This window comes from Coloeus monedula, assembly GCF_965178545.1.
Source record: "Coloeus monedula genome assembly, chromosome: 1".
NCBI lineage: Eukaryota > Metazoa > Chordata > Aves > Passeriformes > Corvidae > Coloeus > Coloeus monedula.
This window is the reverse complement of record NC_138781.1, coordinates 32,509,684-32,535,107: the sequence shown is the minus strand read 5'-3', so window position 1 is coordinate 32,535,107 and position 25,424 is coordinate 32,509,684. Positions and strand designations below refer to the sequence as shown.

The 25,424-nt window shown below is 39.6% G+C and overlaps 1 protein-coding gene across 1 annotated transcript; it reads right to left on the bottom strand.

Moving 5' to 3' along the window:
* Positions 1–1,074: 1,074 nt before the first annotated feature.
* Positions 1,075–24,216, bottom strand: KLHL7 (kelch like family member 7; the record flags this gene model as incomplete). Its single annotated transcript, XM_082288158.1, has 11 exons — positions 23,940–24,216; positions 19,846–19,948; positions 18,783–18,876; positions 17,460–17,584; positions 15,499–15,674; positions 12,694–12,868; positions 11,404–11,546; positions 6,470–6,710; positions 3,304–3,505; positions 2,921–3,018; positions 1,075–1,358 (listed from the first exon to the last, which is right to left on the bottom strand). Exons 1-11 carry the CDS (start codon positions 24,057–24,059, stop codon positions 1,075–1,077), a joined length of 1,761 nt encoding a protein of 586 aa, XP_082144284.1. The 5' UTR covers positions 24,060–24,216.
* Positions 24,217–25,424: the final 1,208 nt, after the last annotated feature.

Below are 25,424 nucleotides of genomic sequence, written 5' to 3'. Positions count from 1 at the left end.
AAGAAATTTACCATCATGTGGGCTGGAAGCATTTACAGAACTCTGTGCTTCTAAACCAGAGATGAATAACCATGCGCAACTTCTGAAGACTTCTGTAAAGTATCTTTAATGACTTGGTTCATGCCATTTTAAAAACAGTCATTTTCAAGAAGAAAATCAATGTATCTGTTGTATTGACTCTGCTTTTCTCATTCCTGTTCCCATCTTTGCTAATGGTTTGGCACCTGCAGTATGTACAGTCTGATGCCTGGGAAGATAAGATTGAAAATTCTTTCCAAGTTTCCAACTTGCTAATTATAGTGCACAACTCTTGTCAACTTCCCCCACCATTCCCTACCTCAGTGTAATAAAAAATAATAAAAGCAAGAAGTCTTCCTGTGAAAACTCCACAAAATGTCAAAGAGACCATCACAGTGTTTCTCTAATCTCTATGTATGGCCTCTCTAACCTTAAAAAATGGATATGCAGTCATGCAAATGATGGAAGAAACTCACTGGAAGAGGAGCTATCATGATCTAGAGAGCTGTAGAAACATTGGGAATCTTTATTAGACAGCAGTCCTTGGTCTTTCCTGAGAAAATATCTTCATTTCATCGTAGTAAGATTTCTGCAGGTAGGTATGAAGGAGAAAAAATTGTTGTTCCTCTTTCTCATGAGCCAAGCTGTATTTACTCACCTTTCTTAAATGAAGTGTCTCTGCAACTGATCTTGGTAAAATGCCATTTAACCAGAAATCTTTTCTTCATCAAATGCTTTAAAGGCATTCTAAATATTTGGATTGGGTCTATGTTTGACAAGGCCACACCCACAGTCCTTTTAAAGGAAGATGCCATGTAATACCACCTAGCTAAGTGGATTCTCAAAACACATCCCCATCTCTTTAAAACAGACAAGAAAATGGGCATGACAAAATCCACATTATACAATATGCTGTATATACAAATTGAAAGACTGCATCTTATTTTTTTCCCCTGTTATTAAATGTAACATGATTCAGTAAAACATGGAAGCAAAGCACCAATAACCATCTTTTCCCAAGTCCTTGAAGAATGCCTCGGCATGTCCTACAGGTCTTCAGATCTCTAGAGTTTCTTCATTTGCCCCACAAGTGTCTACAACACAGATTAAACAACTTGTCACTGGGAAAGCACGGACTTTGGAGTTCGCTATCCACTTGTCTGTTTCAGTGTTATATTCAAGAATGTGCCCTAAGCGACCAACACCCTGAAAACCAGCCAGGACATAGACTACAGATCCCACCGCAGCACACTTCACTGTTACACCTTTCCATGGCATTGGAGACACCATCTTCCATTCATTCATCTTGATATCGTAATATTCTACATTATCAAGGCCACCTACAAAGCAATGAGATAGATAACTGCTTATTAGGTTGTACTGTGTGGACTGCACTAGAGCATGCAAACTTAAGTCTTTATTTTCAAGGTTTCAAAAACCCTACAATTAAAAAAGCAAATCTGAAAATACACCCCAGTTTCTAAACTAGTAGTTTACCCTTGTATAAATACAAAATGAGAGAAAAGTAGAAAGAAGATAGTAAGATATAGTCTAATAAATTCACACTAGATGCTTTCTAGAGATTCCAACGTGTTACTTCATGGACAGAAGAACTTTTGATGCTGAATTTCTGATGGATTTGGGGCTAGTGACTAAAATTCAGGAATTACCTGAAAATTCCCTACAGCAAGGGCATTTCATTCTAGAGGGCTCATGGGTACCTTTACCAAAACTGGCCATTTACTGATAGAGGAGGTCTCTCTTCATGATGATACTAAAATCACTGAAGTGTAAAAGCCTAAGTCCCTTTGAAAAGGGCCAAAGGAACCAAAAGTTATTAGAGAAGAGTAGATTTTGTGACTAAGATTTGCTTCTTCAGGAAATATGTCAGTAATTACACTTGACAATAGCTACAAACATCCCGCTGTCCCTATTTAACTCAGTTTTCACCTCCAGTCCTGAATTATTAGATCTGAGTGATTAAGAAATCTCTCTATCATGTTAATAAATGTTTTTCACCCCAGACATAACTCTTCCTGATTTTATTGCAGTAAGAACAATTCTTAACACTTCTAAGAGGAGCATTCAGTGAATACACTTCCATTTTGCAAGATGGCAGATTATGAATTGACAAAATGTTTGTGCAATAATGTATGTATTATTTTTGCATCAGGGATCAATCACGATGGAATAGTTTCAGTAGCCAATTAAAAATCAAGCTATATTCTAAAATAACATTAATCTGAAGTCAAGTATTCCACTTACCATAAACAGTGATTAAAAAACCTCACAGATGAGAATTTTCCATTTTGAAAAGCATTTCAGAAACCCTGTGCAATTAAAATTCAATTCTTCTTGTAAAGTATTATTCTTCTAGTTTTAAAGACAAGGAGACAGGCAGATCATAATTGACCTGTCCATGACAGTAAATCATATTTCAAAGCAAGAGCAGTCAAAAGAGGTCTCACATTTTCACCATTTTACAGTATCAGAGTAGCTTTAAGTCTTTAGACTCAAGTTCCTAAAATAGTGGCTACACATTTACCTGTCTCTCAAAAGAATGCTAAAAACTCTCAAAACACATTAATAACTAAAAGAAGAAATATCTCTTTTCTCAGATGCCTGATTTAGCCATATTAACTGCTTCAGAGATGGGCTACAGTAGGGGTGCATATCTGAACTTGACAGTACTGCCATTAGTACAAGAATTTGAAAAATAAGATACAGTTAAGTGGGGAGGTGAAAGGAAGAAGTCAACACCAATGTGACAACAACAGGACATGTTTGATGGTGCTGCTCGAGGCTTTTCAGTTGAGCAGAGTAGAATGAATTCCTTCCAAAAGGGAAAAAAGCCCCATGAAACCTTGTGTGACCAGCTAGAGAATAAATAGAATTAAAGTACCTAAACTATTTTGTCCACCCACAGCAAATATTTTGTCCTTTACAAACACCAGCCCATGATTCTTCCTGGCTTCAATCATTGGACACAGTTCAGTCCACCTGGGGAAAATAAGCCAAACAGAAAAGGACAAATCACCATCTAATTTGTAAAAAGTAACTATAAAATATGTAAATAAAACCTATCATTAGGAAAATGAAATAGTGAAGAAAGCTGCTTAAGAAAAAACATCTTTCAAGTAGAACTGCAAATAACTGATTTCTTACTGCTAACTCAGGAAAAATTCCTGACCAGAGTTTTTCCTGTAGTCACTTGTACTTCAGTCATTTACAGAGCTAGCAAAGACACAAGTGACTAAAGACAACCTGAGTGAAAACAACACTTACGTTTCTGTGGCTGGGTCATAAACTTCACAGGAATTCAGGACTCTTCCGGAAACATTGTTTCCCAGGCTCCCTCCGCATACATAAATGAGCCCATTCGCCTCCACCATTCCATGGCTGCATCGCTGAGTCAGCATGCTGGGCTTTGTGTGCCAGCTCTCTGTTCTCGTGTCATAGCATTCAAATAAATACAGTGCAGAATTGCCTTAAAAAGAATAGAAACCCACCAAAGTGGCATTAATCGTTATGGTTGTCTTTCAAGAGAAGAGTCTAACAGCAATTATCAAATTGATGCTTTGTTAGTGGAAAAGGGAAAGCTGCTTTCCCACCTCCAAAAGTAGAACTAACCAGATTTAAACTTGGGATTATTCAGAAAGCACATACTTGTAATTATTTTGACCCTTTTGTTCCAAAATATGCAAGGAAGTTTGTGAAACTGCTATTTGTGTTTAAAAACAACAAGAAAAAAAAAAAAGAATTTTTTTTCTTGGAGGGGAATAAATCCTAAACAGAGATGTATATAAATTACCCATCCCATTGTCATCAGCTCATGCTACTCTTACTACTTTGAAATATAGTGAACTTCAGATGTGAGGATGAAACCAGCTTTGTAAACTTACTACAGGTTCATGAGTCCTTTACCTCTAAGCAATGTGACTTGCCCAATACCCAGAATACTTGTTGCCTTAGGAATTTGATAGCTTCTGTCAGACAGACTCCTGAATTATTAGCAACCACAAAGCAGCTACCTCTCCCCCATTTACTTTCTTCCTGAGGACTGGCAGATACTTATTTTCTGGTCTGTGTACTCTTCCCTCAAAAGCCCAGAAAACTATTACTGAAATCAAAAGTGATTTTTCTAATGAAGACAGATGGGGGCTCAAAACTCGTGCTCAGGTAAGTGACCAAATCATAGCCAAGGCAGAGAAGGTTGAATACAACTTTATCAGAAAAGAACCGGATGCTTCTTCCCTTTGTTTCAAAAGAGATATTCACCTAGAACAGTTAAAGGTGCCTTTTCTTGTGCCTGTTTTACCTTGGCTCTCTACTTCTAAAAATTAAGCATGTCACACCAGCAGCACTTACTACCAGCTGAGGATTTGAACCTTCAAAACAATGCTGTTTCCAGACCCAAAAATTATTCCTATAAATAGACTCCTATAAAGTGTGCATTTGTTCACACCCTATCATTCTCAATATCACCAAAAACTGTATAGAGTGGGATATTTTTTTCCCTGATGTAAGTAGACATTTTCTTTGATGCAAATAGACATTCTTATTGCTTTCAAGTTGTAGAAATTCCCATCCATGGAAAATTCAGCAGACCTGTCTTTTTTTTTTTTTTTTTTTTTTTTTTTTTTTTTTTTTTAAACAAATAGAAGCTTCCATTTCAGTATAACATTAAGTATTCCTCCTGCACCAAAACAAGAGTGGAAGAATCTGTTATGTTCAGCTTCCAAACTCTGCTAGTTATTGCAAATAAAACAGGACTCCCATCAATTCAAGAAGGGGAAATGAGCTGTGTTTTCTGTAATGGACTGGCACAGTAATCCAACCTCTTCAATTGATGGAAAAAACATACAATTTTTAGATTTCTTTAGAGCTAAACACACTGCAGCATTTTTTCAGATTAATGCTTTCAACATAATTGCCTGCTTCAAATTAGAAAATACTAGATTCAGAAGAGACAGACCTTTCCAAACTTTTAGTGTGCACTGAATTCTGAAGAAAAAGTACAGGCCAAATAAACTCCATTATTCATGTTTAGCTTTTACTATTCTGTCTTGAATAATATTTATGGAGAGCAAAGTGAAACTGTGCAGTAATGTGAGGGTGTGTTTCTACAAAAACTGCTAAATTAAAATTTTAAGTATAGCTGTATTAACTATTTACCATGCATTAGAAAATGTACTGTACAATCAAAAGTTTGTATTGTTATTCCCCATGAACTGAAACATGGGAAACTGCGAAGATTTATGAGATGATGTAGTGTTCAAAGTTTCCTAATGTAGCCTTAGTTAAAGCCTATTTCAAGTAATGGGAAAGGTGCTATTTCACATTCACCACACGAGGTGGCAGCTGGGAACTGCTTATTCTGCTGCTACACTAGACCTCTTAAAATATTTTAGAGGTCAGATAACAGCCTAAATGTTACAACTTCCCATTAAGCGACTTATCAATATTAAGCACAGATCATAACCATTTTTTCCTCTGTCCACCTCCCTCTGCAGCAAGGCAGACCTCAAAAGGATCTTCCTTCTAGGATTTTTTTTCCATTTATTTTTATTCCCCAGAACACAGCTTTTTAAGCATAGTTATTTTTATGGCTATAGCATGCTTACATTCCAACTTTTGGGTTGTTGATGATGTATCAGGTTTAGACAAAATAAAATGTTCTTGGTAACACCACAGCATAAGTCACTTTCCAGGGTTTTTTTTCGAGAGAAAAAAATCTCAACTGTCTTTTTTATTTTTTTCTTTACTATGTTGAATAATAACATCTAAAGGATGTATCATTTCTCCATTTGTGGAAGCAAACCAATAAAATAACAAAATAACAGAAGATAACTTCTGTCATTTGACAGAAAAATTGGACAAATTCCTTTACAGGACCAAGGACAATTTCACCACCAAAAGCAGTAGCTGTAAAAGATTTCTTTTCCACCTTTCTCCCCCCCTTTAAAAGACCTCATTATATATATACCCAATATATGCTGTATAAAAGGAAGGCTGTTGTCTAAATGCAGCTATTCTGGTCACACATTCCGGAAAATTTTAAACTACACTGAATTCTGTGGATTTATAGAAGAAAGGTAAGAGTGGGACTCCCAAAATATATTTCATTGAATCACACCATCATAGAATGGTTTGGGTTGGAAGGGACCTTAAAGATCATCTTTTAACTTTTTAAGAGCTGCAGTGTACTTTTCACTCCAGTTAATGTAAACATTATTCATTTCAATCAGTGAAACCATTTTCAAAACACAACAGAAATAGGTTGTTGGACTGGGCAAAGTGGGATAAAATCCTAAATATGGGAAAATAAACTCATTAGTCTAACATGGCAACGTGCAGTTTCTTGTCAACAAAATCATGCAAAAACCAGAAAAATTTCCAGCTATCTTTCTTTGTGCTTTTTTGTTTGTTTTAAAGATTTTTAGTGTCTTACCCACTTCTGAACCACCAGATGTATAAATTTTGCCCTCAGCAGCACAGGCTGCAAGGCTATCTCGAGGTGTTGGAGGTCCTAGCTTGGAATACCAGCTATCCTTCACCACATTGTAGCAGTCCATTCGCTTTATAGGGAAGAGCTGGGAACCACCCAAAATATAAACTACGTTGTCCCAGAAGACACAAGCTGCATCCCTGCGCTTTTCAAAGGGACATCGGATGTCTGTCCAGCTGTAATCCTGCATTACAAAGAACAAGTAATGTCTAATAGATTATAACACTTACCTGCACAGTGAGTGTTTTTCAAACAGAGCTTTTCATAGAGATTTAGATATGGTCAGTTTTAAGTTCCTTTTCAAAACAAACATGAACACTGTTTATTGAAGAATACTCCTCAGGCGTACTCTTGAAAAATTCTCTTAGACACAGACATAGTTAGCTGCAATGAACCATGACATTATGAATTTCTATTTCCTTATTCCCTGTGTGCACCCAGTACAGCTTCCCTGAAAAACAGTTTTGGTGTTTTTTTCCAACAGAATTGACCTCCTGCTGCTATCATGTTAGAAACAATGCATGTAATCAATAAAGTAGGATTGCATTTTCTTTTATAGCAATGGAAAAAGACATCTTACATATAGTAACAGATTCTTTCTAAAAAATAATAAAATACAGAATGCACCAAACGAAGACAGTGGAAAAAGAAGATAATATCCAAATTGACAAGCAACTCAGTAAAAAAGCTCTGATACATACTTTATTACCATGACAGCTAGAAGCTTATTTACAGAATTTACAAAACACAAATGTTCTATAGCTATCCACAGTTGATAGCATGAGAAATAGAGTAATGCTCCATCACAAATACTGCAGTCATGTTGCCTAGAAACTGATTTTGCATAGATTGGCAAAATCAACAAGTATCAAATATGAGCAGTAATGCCCAAAGCCTTAAAAACACCAAACTCAACAACTGATGGCAGACCAGGATAGCATACAGCACAAGAAACACTTCTTGAGTAATAGCATCTCACATATTCCATGAGCATAGTTTGCATCCTATACTGAACAGGAAAGTATGGGACCTTAACTGTTATCTGTGCCACCTCAAGAAGGTCTACCTCAACCTGCTGAATGACCTTCACTGTAATGGTTCACACAAGACGTTACATCATTACATTTTCTTAGCAAGGACATACTTCAAACACCTTGGTCAATGAGGAAGAACAGCGACTCCTACATGGGGGTTCAAAGAAAGAGAGGCAGAGCATGTTATAGTCCAGAACATCTTACAATCTTTTCTTGTAGCATCCCCCATATCAAGAAGAGCTGTCAGCTGCATGTGGCCCTTTATGGTGAGAAACAGGTCCTGGGGCATCCTAGAAAGGAAAGCCATACTACAGCATGGCAAAATAAATAGCTGCATAAATCTTAAGAAAATGTCTCAGTGCATTGTGTAAGATCAACATACTTTCTAGCTCAAACTTCTGGCAATTTTACAAAATATCCTGTTGTTTTCCTTTACTGTTATAAAGGGCTGTGACCTGACCCACTTTTATGGCTTCCGTTCATGTATCCATTTAATTCATACCTTTATCAAATGAAAAGCCATAACTTGAGTATACTCAGCAGTATCCTCCTCTTTCAGCAGGAGGCAATTTAGGTCATCCTCTTGCAATGCTCTTCGGTGTTAGTCTGTACCACACAGAATTGATTTCAATTTTTGAATTTAACACTTTTAAGAATTATGCAGAAATGTTGCTTTACACCACAGTCAAGATCCACACAGCCCTGGGCAGTGCAAGTCTCAATTCTGGGGGACTGAGTAGGGAAAGATGGACCAAGATAAATACATGGTGACTCTTTCCCTGCTGATCGCTGTTTTCATCAAATTGCAATGCAGGACACCAGAGGCAAAAGCTATACCTTTTTCTCTTTCATCAATTTATTGAATTTATTAAAACTACATGAACTCCTGAGAGCCTCAAGACCCTGTGACAAGAATGGCACACACAATTATGGGCCCTGGGAAAGAGTACCTTTTTTCATTTAAGACTTTTTCTCATTTTCAGTTGATCCCTCTTCCAAGTTTGTCATAAAAACCAGCGGACATGCCCACTGTGGATAACCTCCCCACTAATAGCTTATTGACTACAGCTCTATCTCCTCATGAAAGGTATGCTGGTTCCCTTAATCATCAAGAAACAGCATTTCCAGGCATCTGTTACTTTTTATTTGCCATTGTTGAATTTTGCACTGCTGAGAATTTAAAACTTCAAACCATTTCTGGCCACTGGAGATATCAATTTCAAAGGAATAACCATATTGGTGACAAAATCTCAATCATGTATAAATTATGTATTGAGAATTCATAAAACAAAACAACAAGTATTTTATTCCCAACCTAGGGAAAAAAAAAGATTTTTTTTTTCTTAAATATTCTGTGGAAAATTCAACAAGAAAATGCTCCCCACAACTGTTAATAGAACATCTAGGATTTCTACTAATATTCTGAAATCACATATGTCTACTCAGATTAGTGCCAGACTGCTCCACAAGTGTTATGCCCGTCTGCATCTGTCCTGTTGCATCACTTTGCTCTCTTGATGAAGTACATGCATCAATAGAAATACCAGTTACAATGCAACAAAGATAGCAAATATAGTCTTAAAGTAATACTGCTAACATTCTCAACAAACAATACACAGTATCTAATCCAGTCTTACTTAAAGAACCCTTTTGACAACAAGGAAATGAACATCGGCATTAGAGACTAATTTTGTGTGCAAAGGAATCAGTGAACATTAAAATTTTTGCACTAATTTTATCATATAAGAACTACGGAAACTCATACTGCAACCAAGAAAATATTTTCAGGAAAAACATAACCTTTGTTTTGAACTGTTTCTTTATGTGACATGTCAGAATTTAATTAAATTACTGATTTTAATTAAAATCAGAAGTGAGCGACTAGGTCACTATTCAATCAGTCCAACAGACAAAAAGCAAAATTTCAATTCTCTCCCAAGATCCTAACCTTGCAAAAGCACATACATGAGCTTAATTCTTTGTTCTGTGACCCTCTCATCATCTTTTGACGAGACCAATTAAAGTGAGTTAAATGGTAATTCAGCAGGGGTTCTGGATCCTTGGTTTGTTGCATTTAATAAGCTATTGTCACAGTTTAAAGATTAAAATCAAATACTCAAGCAAAACATCCACAAAAGGACCTTTAAATAGCTTAGAGTTGGAAATTAAGTAAAAGCTGTTCAACAAGACATATGACAGGCTAGCTAAGAGTACCCAAGAATGCATATAAGCACGAGGAAAACATTGAAGGAACACATGCTTGTTAGAATAAAGATCTCCAATTACCCACTTTTAAAATTTTCCTTCTGTGCCCCATTCTTCCCCCACTCCTTACTCCACATGCAAGGCCGTAAGTCTTGATCAAGAGGCAATTCTGCAAAGTTTCTTCCAAATACAGTTATTTTTTGGTGTTATGCCCGGACAAGTAGTCTATGAAAGGTAAAGCTCTTTTATCCTATGCTTTATGTAGACTTTGACAGATACTACATTTTGTCTACGAAACAGATTTCTTTGCCAAAACCATACAGCTGTTTGAAAAAGTTATGAATGCCCTGATCAGAGGCTTCCCAAACTTAGACCTTGGAAAGGACAGAGTTATCTGCTCTGTACCCCTCACCTCCTCATCCCCAGTTGAAGTGCTGCTTATCTTGGCTATGTGTATAAAGGAAAAAGGCAGTCGTTAGTTAAGAATTTTGAATTCCCAATAGGAATACATATTAAGTGTCTCTCTAAGTCAGCAAAGCTGGTAGGTTTGGGGTTTTTCCCCCCAGACTTGAGTGGTACTCAGAGAAGGTGGCTTGAATTTTATCTTACAAAAGAAATGTGAAAGAAAAGTTCAAAACATATCCCAAAGGCTCATTCATTCAGAATTAGATTTGACAGGGCTCACATTGACTATAAAGTTCACACAGCACACAAAACTGTTTGAAATTTTAGCAAGCATTTAATATGCTGAGTTAGAACCAGAATTTCTTCAACAAAATATTACATGCATGGGATCTCATAACATAAGAGAGCCCTGATTTTTACGTAGCAAATTTGTTCTGTATTACCGTATGTGCTTGTCGGGTAAAACAGGGTATGGGTAATCCTTCTGCATGCAGTTGATGCTTCTAAACCATTTAGTCTGCATAGCTGAAATATACACCATTCCTGTGGCTTGATTTTATTCAAGAAACATGGGAATAAATTTCAGGCAGAACTTGCTTGCCCTACACTGACCATCTCTAAGTTTTTTGTTGTAGAAATTCACTCTTTTCCACTTATGTAATACTTGGCTCCCCATTCTTTTCCTCATATACTCTTACGAACAAACAAAGCTGTGAACCATTGGGATTTAGAAGTGGTTGCGTATTTATAATAAATGCACTGAAAAAACCCCTCTAAAACCTGGGTTCTACACTAACATCTAGCCAGTAACTTAACATGGGCTAAAAAAAACCTGCTTTGAGTTAATCTCTAAACACCTAAACGCATGCACATGCATACAGACTTTCATATATTCCTAATCAACTGCTTGATGTCTTAGTGACCTTTTGTTTATTTGCAGCTGTGGAATGCACATACCAATCAATTCTCAACTCAGACAGATTGATCAGCACTCTGTATCTAATATCGCTAAGAAACAAACACAATCATTCTATTCAAAATGAAGTATTACATCTAGGTACACAGACTTGAAAATACTTAGTTAACCATATTCTTCCAATTGCATACCCAGGAGGGAGGGAATACTTCCTTCCTAATACCATTTTGTAGATCATGATGTCTTAGTATCATCAGCAAAGAAAACAGGTAAGATTACAAACAGTGAATCTTAATGCATTCTGAGGTAACGATTACCTTGGGATTAAAATATCTGCAGGACTGGGGCTGAGAGCCTCCAAACAAAGCAATGCGATAATCATGTTTTTTTCTTCTTGGCCGGGTACCTTCCACTAACTCTTCTCGGTCTTCTGGGGAAAGGAGGTGGTATCGCATCCCACCTGCAAGGAAGACAACAACTGTTGCAGATGCAGTGCTCATACATGGATAGGGATGTTTCAGGGCAGGGATGGGGAAGAGATGGAAGGGAGGGAAAAGAAGAAAACCAAGTTTCTACGTTACACCTATACAGCTTTGATTCAAAATGGAAGAATGCACAGCAGCATGTGAGGGTGGGAGCATACATCCAGATTACATCCTATTTCAAACTGGCTGCTCCATGTGAAAACAGGACAGATACAGACTCATGTTATGTACCAATGGATCGATCAGCTCATTTATCCAATATTAACAAGCAATTAAGATTATTGCATTGAAACAGTAAAAAGGAAGCAAACCCACAAGAAAACATTCCAAAGAGTGCAAAAATATCAGTGACATTACAAACCACTAAAGCCAGACAAAAATCCTTATTTCCTATACAATGCACCCAACTCCGTGCCACACAGGAAGTATGACTGTGATGTCAAATGTCAGCAAATACTTACCAACATATAGGTTAATTTGAATCCTGCTCACTGAATCTGAAGGAAAACAGTTCTGTACTGATTTTTAGATCTACACTACACTGAAGCCAACTAGTTAACTGCTACTGAAATTGCTTTTCTTTCTTACATGATAGAATTTTACAAACGATGTCTAAAAACAAAAGGGAAGCTTGTTTCCTATTTCATCTGCACCCTGAGAATGCAAATGTAGGAGCAATGGTCAGTATACATTAGAGAAAAAAACAGTAAAACATACACCTAACATTCTAATTTGCTTAGGGAAGCTTTAAAATATTCAAAATTTTGACATATTTCTTTTATTAATGCACATACGAACATGAACGATATTGAAGTTACGAGCCTGTCGCAAGGTCAGACTAACTTTCAATTACTCTAATGAGTCATTGACAAAATCTCCATTCCGTAACTTCTCAGGGAGTTCATGTCACTTGCTAGGAGAAAACAAATGAAAGTCACACTGTTACATAAGCTAAATTTTATTTACATAATAATCTGCTAATCCAACTTCAACTAAACAGTATCCTAGAGGGAACACAGATGGATTTAATGTGAAAATGTCAGAGCATTTTAAAGCAAACAATTTTCAAAAATTCCAAAGCATTTTTTTAATCATAAAGATTTCAGCTAGAGGTCAACTTACTGATCACCATTTTAAGGCATTCTGGGTTATCCTGAATAAGTGGTTCAGCCTGAACTGTTTTACTTAAGAAGTTCTTTGATATTAGAGGAAATCGGACTTTAGCAAGAATATCAACCATGTACGGCTGGCGATTTGGCTCATCATACTTCAGCCATCTGACTGCTGCATCATAAACCTTAAACAAGAGACAAGGAGAGAAAGGAATAAGGTACATCACAACACAGCAAGACAAGTAACAGAACCGTAATGCCATAAATTGATTCTAATGCCTGCTGGAGGTTAACCTATACTAACATTTTAGTATGTGGGGAACCCGTTGCCATCTTTCAAAAAAAAAACCTCAGAATCCCCCCCGCAACAAAAGTCAACCAAGCCCTGAAAAAGACAATGCTCAGACAAGAAGTAAAACAAATGAACAACCACTGAATAAATCTCATCTACAAACTTCAAAAGCCCCACACTTCTGCTATTTAACTTTTTCCCCTCCAAATGGAAAGCATGAATCTGCAATTCACATTTATGTGGGTAACTCCCTTACCAGGTTAAATCTAATACTCTCCAAGTTCTATGCCATAACATCAGCAATGCTTTCACAGAAATGAAATAACTTCTACTTGATATAGTCTCCTAAGGTGACAAACTGGTTCTCTTGCCAAATCATCATGTTGGGTATCCAAATACATTGCTATTGTTGTGTCTTAGGGGACCATTTATATCAAAGTTTTTATCTGCAAACTACTGTCAATTTACAGTCTCCTCTTTTTTCCCTCCTCACAGGAAAAGATAATGGGTTTTCTTCGGGGTCAGGGAAGGCAGAACAGGGAACATAATCAAGAAATCTGCTCTATTTATAATTGTCTGCTGGGTCAGGAAGAAATGAAAAAAAAAATACAGGATTACATATGTACTCTGATACTGCCATGCAGCTCTCAGACCCAGCAAGCTTATCTAGTAGCACTGGCTCTGAAGTGCCAGGACAACCTCGCTGTAAGCAATAGCACAACCACTGCCTACACCTGTAGCTGAACTGGTCACAATGACTGGTAGTGAGTGACTGAGATACGACATAGAAAGACACTTCATGGAAGAATTATTCAGAACTACTAGACCACTCCAGCTGCAATCCTGCATAATTACCAGAGCAAAGAAAACAATGATTAAAGGCTCAATTTCATCAGCTAAGGAAATTCAACAGAATGACTTGAACAGGAGCATTGTATAGGACAGACAGTACTTAAAGCTACCTTCTCTTTTTGCTAAATGTAACTATGCTCCACACCAAAACAAAAGTTAGAGTACAATGTCAACTTTCTAGAGGTACTCCTGAGAAATACGATTCCTGAAGAACAACTGTCAAACTTCTGTAGTTTCATACTGCACATTACCAGTTTCCTAAAGGAATTTTAATGATGCCACGCCAAATACATAATACTTCTACCACTGCTGCCAGGTTAAAGCATGCCATCCTACCTTACCAACAGAACTTCAGGAATGTAAATCTTAAAATGTCACTCTGGCCAGACAACACTTCCAGCTCTGAGAATGTGACCCTGTGATCCGAACTCTTCCCACCGCTCAGCAAGACATCACTCATTTATACCTGCAACAAGCCAACTACCATATTCAATCACCTGATATTATCCCCCACTCTTACTAATTCTTATTTTCATAAGTTACATCACCATATGGTAAGACAAATAACTAAACCTTAATGTTTCAAATCAATTGTTCTGCCTGTTGGAGGTCAGTGTCAATGGAAACTACACAGTCAGAAAAACATCAGTTTCCAAGAGGATATACATACCATCTCAGCTACAACATCCCTCTGTTGCACTTCAAAGGTATGAACGATGCCATACCCAAACAAACTTAAATTAGGTAATTTAATTAACTTAGTTCTGCACCAGAACAGCAGAGCTACAAAAGTAAGACTTCAGTCTGTTTTCAACAGTTTTGACTAAGAAGCTACAAGTACCACTCAACTGCTACAATCAGCCTACAACCACCTGTCTGGGCTGCAGTGCAGACACCTATATGCTTCCTGTTTTCCTGCAGTAGGAAGAACAAGCTGCCAAACAATCATTCAGGGCTGTGCTGTAAGCTGAATCAAGCATTCCAAATGGGACGGCTGCGGATGTAATTTCTACCACAGGTTATAAATTTTAATTGAGTGGAACTCCAGGTTCCTTTCAGCCACCTAAACTTTTTTTATGTCCAGTCCCTAAATAAGGGTCTTCCATCAATCCACCACTGCCAATGCATCGAGCTTTCAGTGTTTTACTCATCTTACTTCCAAGTTCCTCAATTCCCCAGGCTTGTGTATGCATATGTTTCCATCAGAAAACAGCTCTCTGGAATGGGCTAGGCCATACTCAGGTAGAAATGTGCATCCATTAAAGTGCAGTTTGCTCACCACTTTGAAGTGGTCCACTTTCACCAAAAGCATATAAATCCCAATCTAGAAGCAACCACTATAAAACAAACACTTTAGCTCATGTACTATCAAATCAGAAGCCCTATAGCTATCTTGCCAAAGGAAACTGTGCTGCTTACTCCCTCTGTGAGTTCTTTCTTCCTACTTTGCTGAAATAACACATATATAAACCACACTTGAAATGTATTTATTAATATTTGGTTTTGACCAAGTTAGGATGCACTTTTTTTTCCACAATTTAGCAAGCACTATGTGCATCATATCCTCTAGGAACATCAGAAGTGAGATACTTGAATACTTGAAGCCAGTTCTTGATTAAAAGAAGATCGTTAAGTTCAGTGCTTTTAGCTGCTACAAAACAGGGATCTCACCTGATCTTCTGCCCTCACTGTCAATGTATCTTGGTTCAGGAGATGTGTCACACGCTTAACGTCAAGCTGAAGAAACTCATCTGTCTTGTAAACCTCAGTGAAATGCTGATGGATGAAGTCATCTGCAGTGGCTTTCAGTTCTGGGCAGTCCAGGCATTCTGCTAGCACACTTATGCCTATGAAGGAAAATAAAGAAAAAAATCCTTCTAAACTTGAACTAAAATTACCTTTAATATATTAAAATAGAATACAATTACTGTAATTTCAGTGATAGTTGCAACCCCAGTTTAATATTTATTACAATGCTTTTTCTTTCCCCCCATTAAAACACATGCTATCATGACTCATCAGCAATTCAAGGCAAAGATAGGGACGAACTGCTGATCCCTATTCCTACTGAACTAATTGGAGAGCCAGACCTGCAACACTTGCTGTATTAACTATCTCTCCAGCACTATTTCCTCACTGTTTCTTTCCCAATTACAAAGCAGACAACAGTACTTTAACCAAGTCTGAGCCACACCACAATAACCACATCTAACCAGAACAGCTTGAGAAACTGGATCCACATTTTACAACCCCTCCTGACCTGCTCATGCAGCATCAGTCACCAACCAAGCCCAGTTTCCTTCAAGAGTCATGGTGAACTGGGACTTTTCTATACATGTAGCATAGTCAGCTGCAGACCAACACAAAGTCAAGTTGATGTTGCTGGAAGGACAGAAGGTTGCCATAAAGGTATAAACAGAAAGAGCAGCTTAGCAGCACCATTGCCAACTTTGCCATTAAAAACCATGTAAGCACAGAGCTTTTCAGCAGCAACCTCTCACCATGCCACAGTCTTCCTTCTCTTCTTACAGAGGAAATGGCAAGTGGGGTAGGAACAACTCACTAACATATGGGTTGCAATTAGCTGGAGCTGCTCAGAGTAGTAAAATGCAAACTAGAAAGATAAAATCCACATGTACGACCTCTTGACAAAATTTCAAGATTCAAATTAAGCCATGGTTTCTTTCAAATACTTTTTTTTTTTTTTAAATGAACTGTGTACTTGCCTATGAGCCTGCACAAAACATATTTCAATTTAAAAACAATACCTTAAGGAAAAATTGTTTTAATCTTTATCTCTCTTTTCACAATAAATTAGAAACAAAGTATGCAAGTGTTAGAGACCATAATTAATTTTCCACCTAACAAAAGCCACAGGGCAGAAATATGCCTCAAAGCAAGCCTAAGTGGCATTTTCCTTAGTAGGCAACGCCTTTCTTCCAGCAGTTATTTCAGAGCCTCAGCTGTACTGCACTGAAGTATCAGTTGAGTCACTGTAATTCAGATACTCTCCAAAACATTTCTGTTGCTACTATAAACATCTGTAATATGATTGAGATGTTCCTAGGAGAATTACCCAACATACTAAAAAAAGTTTCTCTTAAATTTCTGATTATATGAAGTGCACCAAAACTTAAGCATAAAGAAATATTTTGTTCTACTTGTTGTTTACCTTTTCTGTAACACTGAGTTCACATTAGAGCTACAGAACATGCTATCAAACCTGCCCAGATGACATTCATCGTTTTCAGTCACAACGAAAAGTAAGTAAAACCAAAAGTAGCCTAAACTTATTCTGTTTATACTTGTAAAAGAAATGCTAGTTTTGTAAAAGTTACAAGTATGTCAAATTCTGTCTGCAAGTACAGAAACAACTGAAAGCTCCACCTTACTAAACACATGCAGTTCTCTAACAAACAAGAAGCCCCAGTGTCCTGCCAAGTTGGATGAGACCTTGTACAGTAAGTAGACCCTGTGGCAAATGGCAACAGTTCAGATTCAGAGAAAAATTATTTTTACATGCCTGGATTTAGCCAAACATTAATTGTCTATCTGTAAATAGACAATACTATCTATTTTTCACGAACAGCAAGCTAAAAAATAAACAGTAAATTTAAGTCTATTTCTCTTACCAAGACAATTGGAAGCATCAACTTGTTCTTTTAAAAAGTCTACACACATTTTTTTCACAGGTTCAATCTGATACTGGTTTGCTGCGTCTAGTAAAGACTGGACATTATTGCTGTTAACCGAGATTCTGCAAAACAGAAGGTGTAAAATTAGCATCACTGAAATGACCTAAGTTGCTGCAACAAAAAAAGCAACTTACACAGCTTCACGTAAATGGCAAAATTATTTCCCTGCTATTTACCCAAGAATCTTTCACATCCAGTCTAAGGACACATCCTTCATGATCTTTCCAAACTGCTTTTGTTTGCTCTACTTTACCCAGGCAGGGCAAAGAATAACCAGTGCTGGGATCTGAAGAATAAGCCTTTAACACAAGTCCTCTGCAGTCCTACACTATTGCTATGAGTTGTGTGATTAACCACTTTCACCAAAGAAAAAAACAAAACCAAACCCAGAACCTTTTTTAATGACCATTTTCAACACCCAAACAGACATCAGCAAAACCTGTCTGAACTCTGTCAGGACTGGTCTGGCTGATTTGCCCAGAGTGCATAAGCAGAACAACCAGTTTGGCAGTGCTTCAAGAGAAGCTATGGAAGCCACAGTCTAGGGCTTGGGTATCAGGGCAGGCAACCCTGGGTGGCTGGGGTGGGCTGCTGACACTGACTGTCTCTTGCCACTGATGGACTACACAAGAAGATTCCTCTCAAAAGAAAGGAGAAAGCCTCCCTAATGAGAGTTAATCCCATTAGATGAAAGGCCTGCTATCCATAGGTCTGATTAAAGCTGATTAAGTACTGTTTATAATCCTAGCCATCTGCAAGAGCTCTGTCTGCAGGGGGTGGAAGAAAAAAAAAATCGTAAGAACTCCCAAATACAAGGACTACCTGAGATAGGGGGGAAACTGTTCGCAGAAGAGTTATCCAACCTGCCTGCTTTGAGATGAAGGCGTAACTCCTGGAAATGGTTCTGTGCCATAGCTACCATGGCCACAAAGAGAGACCCTGCTGACATCAATAAGGACCTGAATTACAGAACCATGGCAAATATCATTTGACTCTAAAATTGAAGTCAAAAGCTTGAAGTGCTTTGAATTGCTTGCCGGAGGCAAATACCCTTCTCCTTAGTCTGTGGGGCTTCCTATTGATTAAATAAAAAGGAAGAGGGAAGAAGGATAGAAGGTGTAGTCACATCAGGTTTTAAACAAAGGAGAGAGTTGAAATGGTAACAAAACTGATGAATCACAAAAGCATCATTTTAAGATTTCATCTTTTATAATTGGCAGGCTTACTAGAAAAAGCATGAGCTTTAAATAACAAAACTACCTTGCAGTATAAGCAAACTCCACAAGCTGTTCAATAATGTCAGGCTCTGCGTCTTTTAGCTCCACTTCAAAGGACTTTGATTCAATCATATTTGCTGCAAACAGATTAAAAGACAAGCTTTCAATCAACAAGCCACACTAGTTACTGTACGTTTCGCAAATAGTAGAAAATAAAACAATTATACAAAGTGGTAACCTGCTAAAAAAGTGCTCAGAGTTGATTGCTGTTTTCCTAGGATTGCTAATGGAAGTCAGCAAAGGAGTCAGTGGAACAAACAAGATAACTGGTGTGTGTACATCCTTGTATTATCTAAATTATGATAAAGTGTGTTAAGTAGAAAATGTCCTAGATGTCATTGACTGCAGCCAGAATGCTGTGTTAGCATTACCACTGTCAAAAGCCATTTCCACATTCACGCTGACAACAATGGAGACAGCTCCGAGCTCCCCACATCCAGACACAGCACTAGGTTTGCCCACAGATGGTTACCACCATTGACCACTGGAATGAATGGTTATTTTACTTCCACTCAACTTTGATTTTACAGTAATTTTACAATTCATGGGTAAGGAATACAAAAAATACAAAAGGTACCTGATTTCTAAGGAGAGCATAATGAAAGAATTACAGAATCACAGAATTAAGGTAATCACACTAAGGTTGGAAAAGATCTCTAAGATCATCAACTCCAACCACTAAACCATGTCCCTAACCTCTGAAAGCCCAATTTATATGCAAAAGTGCCCGATGGTGGGAAACAATGGGGCAGACAAATTCTGTAATGGGAGAAAAAAATTCCCAATTTTCAGGTTAAGGAAGGGAGATAAACTCTAATACAGTGTATAGGCCCCAGTTATTAAGAGAGCTTATATATCAAGAGTTAAAGGGAAAATGAGGGGAGGGGTGAACAGCGATGAATGAACAAAGGACACAAAATGAGAAATAGTCACCTATACTTATCCCTCGAACTAATCACTTTCATAAGAAAAACAGGTTGACAGAGACAACTATTACAGGATATCATCATGAAAGTTTAAAATCAATCAATTTTCAGAAGACTTACTAGTAAACATCAAGTTAAAAAAATGACTGGCTGAAGCAAGCACAACACGGTGAGCCGGGATCTTTCTTTCTTGAACCATAAGAATGACATCACACAGAGTTTTCTGAATCAGAGGGGAAAAAAAAGGACAAAAATCAGCATTTTTGAAAATACTTCCACAATATTTCCTTAAAAACAGCTTATGGAAACTCACTGCTTTTTGTAACACACACAACTCAAGAGCATTATGTGATAAAAAGATTTTCTGAAAGTCAAAGTTCAGTAGCCTGGAGAACTAGCAAACATCAGTTTACCCATGAATTTGTACAGGATGGTCATGAGTAACATGAACTCTGATTAAAGTATTTCCTGTAGCTTTTATATCAACCTACAAAAATGTAGGCTCTGCAGCATCTAGCAGGGGCTGCATTTACATTGCACTGCTTTCATCTATCAGTGGCTCACCTCTACTCTGCTGCTGATTTTAAAAAAAAAATCCACAGGAACCTCCTACCTGAAGACTACCATCCCATTTCCCAGCTGGAGCCAAAGTGATGAATGAGTTCAAAGCATTCAATGGAGCATTTTAAAGAAAATGTATCAAAAAATACCACTTCCACGGAAGGGTTTGACTGGTCATACCTGATGAGCAACTAGCTTCCAACCAAAATATAATTTATTTCTCATTTGTTTGCTGTTTATAGGTAGGCATACAGTTTCTCCCCTACATGTGAGCTGTCATGCTCTAGAAGGAGAAGGGAAAGCAACAGAACTTATAAAAGTTGTCAGGAGGGATTTGGGTAAAAACACACAATTTGAATAGGTCCTGAAATGCTATATTTTCTAAGAACATTTTGAGTGAAATAAATGCATATCATACTACAGTTAATTATAACTATCTATTAAGAAAGAAAAACTGAGCAGCACCGCTTCCTCAAAAAAAAAAAGAAGTAATTTTTGGCAACTACCTTAAGTTCATGGAACTGCTTTCCAAAACACCTATGAACACCTATGCCAAGGCCAGCCCCAGAAAAGAACATTTCTACTGTGGGAAATAGATAGTTGCTTAGAACTGTGACATTTTTCCACAGGTAGACAATATTATCTAGGGCTGATAATCCACATTTACAATTTCTTCAAACATGCCTGTTTTTATTTTTATACAGGACACTCAGAAGCACATATTGGACAAAATATAAATAATACTTTCAAAAATATTATCTAAGTGGAAGTTAGATGGAGGTGACATACAGCTCCCTTTGTAGTTTTAAACCATTTTGGATTGAAACAGCAACAAAAAAAGAGACCATTCTGGAAAAGTTTCAGAGGAAATCCTTTAAAAGCTGAAATTTCTAACACTTCTGTTTCAAAACAAGCATTGGAAACTAGCAGTACAAGATACCATAAAATCCTATGGCCAAGCTTTGCCAAGATGTGCAACTGTTCCTTGAGCTCCACACTGCATTTCTAAGATACATTTAATGCCTCAGCTCAGCAATTGAAACACCTCAGATGTTCTAAGGCCTCTGTGGGTGCATTTGCCACCCAAAACAGACCATCATTTTTACTTCTTTCCCTGGGATGTTTCTGGGTGTGACGGTTCCATTTCAACTAATGGTCTTCTGAGGATTCCTGAACATCTTTCCAGAAGGACCCACTGTTGTCACTGGGTCACCTCCATGATGCAGCAGGTGACTGGTGTTAACCAAAGGACACACCCAAGCGTGAGCTTCTGCAGGGCACTTCACCTTCCAAATAACAGGTTCAACAACACCTTGCAGCTCTATCCCAGCTTCATTCCCAATGACTTCATTCTTGGCTGACCTCCACTGAGCTGCAATATTGCAACAAAGGACTTAGGCACATGCCGTCCAATAGTTCAGGAAAGCCCACAAGGATGTGGGTCATCAATGCAGGAGAAAAGCAACAAGTCCTCCATGCACTAAACACACTTGGCCCCAACATCTTACCTGTCCTAAGTGCAGGACATAGTTTACCCTAAAATCCGATACTCATGGAGGCTTCCTCTTGATCCCAGCTCACACAAAAAGCAGCCTCCTTAAAATTAGGTGTAGTTCCCATCGGCCCAGATTCCTACAGGATTAAACTAATGAGCTAAATATCTAGAGCTGCACATGCACCTTGACATTGCCATCACAGGAAATTTTAACTCATATTCAGGTTTTGTAACTACAGCATAGTTCTTGACTTAAAGTGCAAGAGGAAAGAGACGACTACAAATCCTCTTACAACTTTAGCACAACTAACGAGCTGAAACTAGTGTATTTTCCTCTGGCTACTGCTGACTTCCCAATTTTACCCTGTATAATCACACCTCCCCCTACTCCCTCAGTAATACTCAAGCTCCTCTTACAAACAGCTCCTAAAAGAAGCATAAGTTTCATGAAATATGCAGAAATTTCTGGACCAGTCAGCACTGCGTGGGATATGTAAAGCCACCATCTGAGGTCAGATAAGAAGTTTCCAGGCAAAACTCAGAGCTGCACCTCCCTGGGCGTCACAGATGCTGGAATTTGAATAAGAAGTGCACACAGATTTCATAGCACTTAATGGTGATCCTCTCACTCCTCGTTTGAAGTGGCTCATAGCTACGTGAGAGCTGGCACTCCACTACACTGAAAGCACTGTGAGTTCCCTGTGCTAGGGACTGTACACGCATCTAAGGGATGGCAATATTTCCTTTATCTACTTACAAATCATAACAGCATCTGGCATCTCCTTTTAAACAAAAACAGAGGTATGAACTAAACACTGAGGAACCAAGTTATTAACTCAGCCACACCTTGGAATATGTTTACACTTTTAGATCAGAAAAAAAGACTACACAAAAAACATAGATCACAGGCTTTAAGTCTTAACTCTACTACCTGAAGTCACTGAAAAAAAAATTCGTTTTTCATACATAAGAGCTTAGTTTTGTGAAATGGTTTATGCAGACAACATAACCGACGGTCTACTAGTGAGAGAAGAACAGATAGTGTTCAGATAGAACAGAAGAGAAGTGCTAGAAAAAAGAAGAACCAACACCAACACTTGAGAAGTCAGGACCCAGACTGCTGGTGCAGACAGCATTAAAAGCTAGACTGAGCCTCTGGCAAGACTAACACTGGAGGACAAAAAACTAAACCCTAGAAGATACAACACATGACAGAGCCAAGTGTGGAACCCCTACATGGTGTGGCTTCAGAGTCAGCTTTAACTATGGCTCCACATCACTGTTTTTAAACAAACCAAAGTTCCACAATTAATCTAGCTCCTCCTCTGAGAAGAAAGATTTCTTCATATTCAAGGAGTTACATGTATCATCCTTCTGCTCTTGTACCATTAATTCAGTGTTTTTTATAAAAAAATAATTAAAAATGAATATTTTAGTTTGGACAACTCAACTGAAATGTACTTGGTATGACTGCAATTTTGGTTACCCCTCTTGTTCTATTGGTAAACAGAGGAGTCACCTTTAATACTCATTGAACTATTGACTATGGAAGCTGATCAGCCCAAGAGTGCATAACTTGAGGCCGGATGAAGCCACCGAACTCCTACACTGTCACTGGCTTCCAATTACGATGGCCACAGGTATTCAAGAAGAAACGCCACCTGTGAAACCAAACCATGGTCCCACTCATCCCTCTCCTCCCGCTGCAGTTTCACTGTTCACAGGGTACACAGTCAATTCGTTCAGAGAAGAGTTTCTGGTCAAAAATCCAGCATCAGCGCCTTTCCACTGCCCTCGGGCTTCGGTTCGAGAAGGGCTCCGTGAATGCTCTAACTGGAGACACTGGGCCATCCATCAGTCACAGCTTCGCTCCTGCCCTACCACGCGCAAGGCGTTATCAGATAAGGAAAAACACATCCACGGTGTCTTCTGCCTCCAGCACCCACAAAGCGCCGGCGCCAATGAGATCGGAACTCGCCACTCTCGCTGTGCGGCTCCGGAGACCCTGAGGCACCGGCGGTGCCGGGTCCGGTGGTTTTTCCCCGCAGTCGGGCCCAAGAGACGGGAAACCCACGGGACCCTCGGCGCGGGAGCGCGACCTGCCCTCAGGGCAGCACGGACACCGCGGGCCGCCGGCCCTGGCGAGCGCCTCCCGTACCTGCTTGCGCATGGCGTTCATGACGCCCATGAAGGAGGCGAGCAGCTTCGCCTCCTCGCGGGCGGCGAGCTTCTTCTCCGTCTTCTTCTTGCTGCTCTTCTCCGACCCGGGCGCGGCCATGCTCGCCCGCGCTCACCGCCGGCACGCCGACCGCGACCGGGAACATGCGCCCGCCGGCAGCCGGGCGGCGAACAACGTGTGGCGGCGCTCGGCACGGGGCGGCAGGGCGGGGACGCGGACACCGGCGGGGGCGCGGGCAGCACCCGGAGCGCCGCTGTCGCCGCGGCGGACGCGGCCTGGGGGCGGGGCCCGGCGCGCTGACGCCATCGCCCGGCGCGCGGCCCCACGCGGGGTAAACAAAGAGCGGGGAGGGGCTCGGGAGCGTCACGCGGAGGGCGCGTGCGCGGCAGCCCGGGGGCGCGGTTCCCCGGGAGGAAGCGCCCGCGTGGGGCCGGGCCAGTGGGGGCGGGGCGCCGTGGCACGAGGGGGGCTCGGGGGCGGGGCCACGCGCGCGAGGGGCGCGGGCGCCGCTGGTCCCGCGCTGGGGCCGGGGCCCCTCACGGGAGCTCCGACCGCGGTCCGTGACGGGAGCGCCCTGAGCGGCGGGGTGCGGCCGGACTGCTGGGGACCCTGCCGGGCTGCTGGGGACCCTGCCGTGCTAGGCCTGCCCAGGAGGCTGAGGCTGCCCTGCCCCAGGGGCTGGCGGGGCTTTCTCTGCCCTGTGCGTGGGAGCAAGTGAGGGGAATGGTTCCTGCAGCTCCCGCTGGAGGGATCTCGTCTTGCCTTGGCGACGTTGTGTCCCGGTCTCACGTGGGCTGGCTAACGAAACAAACGTGATCCAGAAGAAAACCTCTTTGTCCTGACAGCTGCAACCACTCCTCCTCCAGAAATAATGCCAAAGTATTTGGTGCTTTGATCCTCGTTTTTTGAATAGGATAGTGACAGCAGAAGCAATAGTGTGAATTTGCTGCTTGTGCCTTTGTGTGATGTTCCAAATTTTAATTCCACGGATAACAAGGCGTTGAACAGCTTAATGCCATGACTTGAAGGGAGAGAGATTCCTGCAGAAGTAACATGAGGCTCTTTTATTAATAAAAGGAATGAGCCGCTTTGTTCCTGATACCATGTCCCGTATGGTAAGATTTAAAAAGATGGACTTTGATATCCTGTGGTTCTGCCATCTAACAGTTATTACTAAATAGAAGCTGTAAGAATTTTAATGCATTTGACCTTTGCTTCGTTGAAATAAACAAAACTGACACAGCTATCACTTGACTTCCCAGATTTTATCATGTAACAGTAAAAAAGTGAGAAAACTGGCAATGTGCTTCTTTTTCAGATTTCACGGTATAAAGAATTTACCTATAGAGTTTTGATTTCATCTTCAAGGTAATCATAAGATGCCTGCTTTATCCGTGGGATACGCAGAAATAGCGGTGCTGGGGGATAAATATCTGTGCTCGGTCCCAAATGCACTGCCATGTT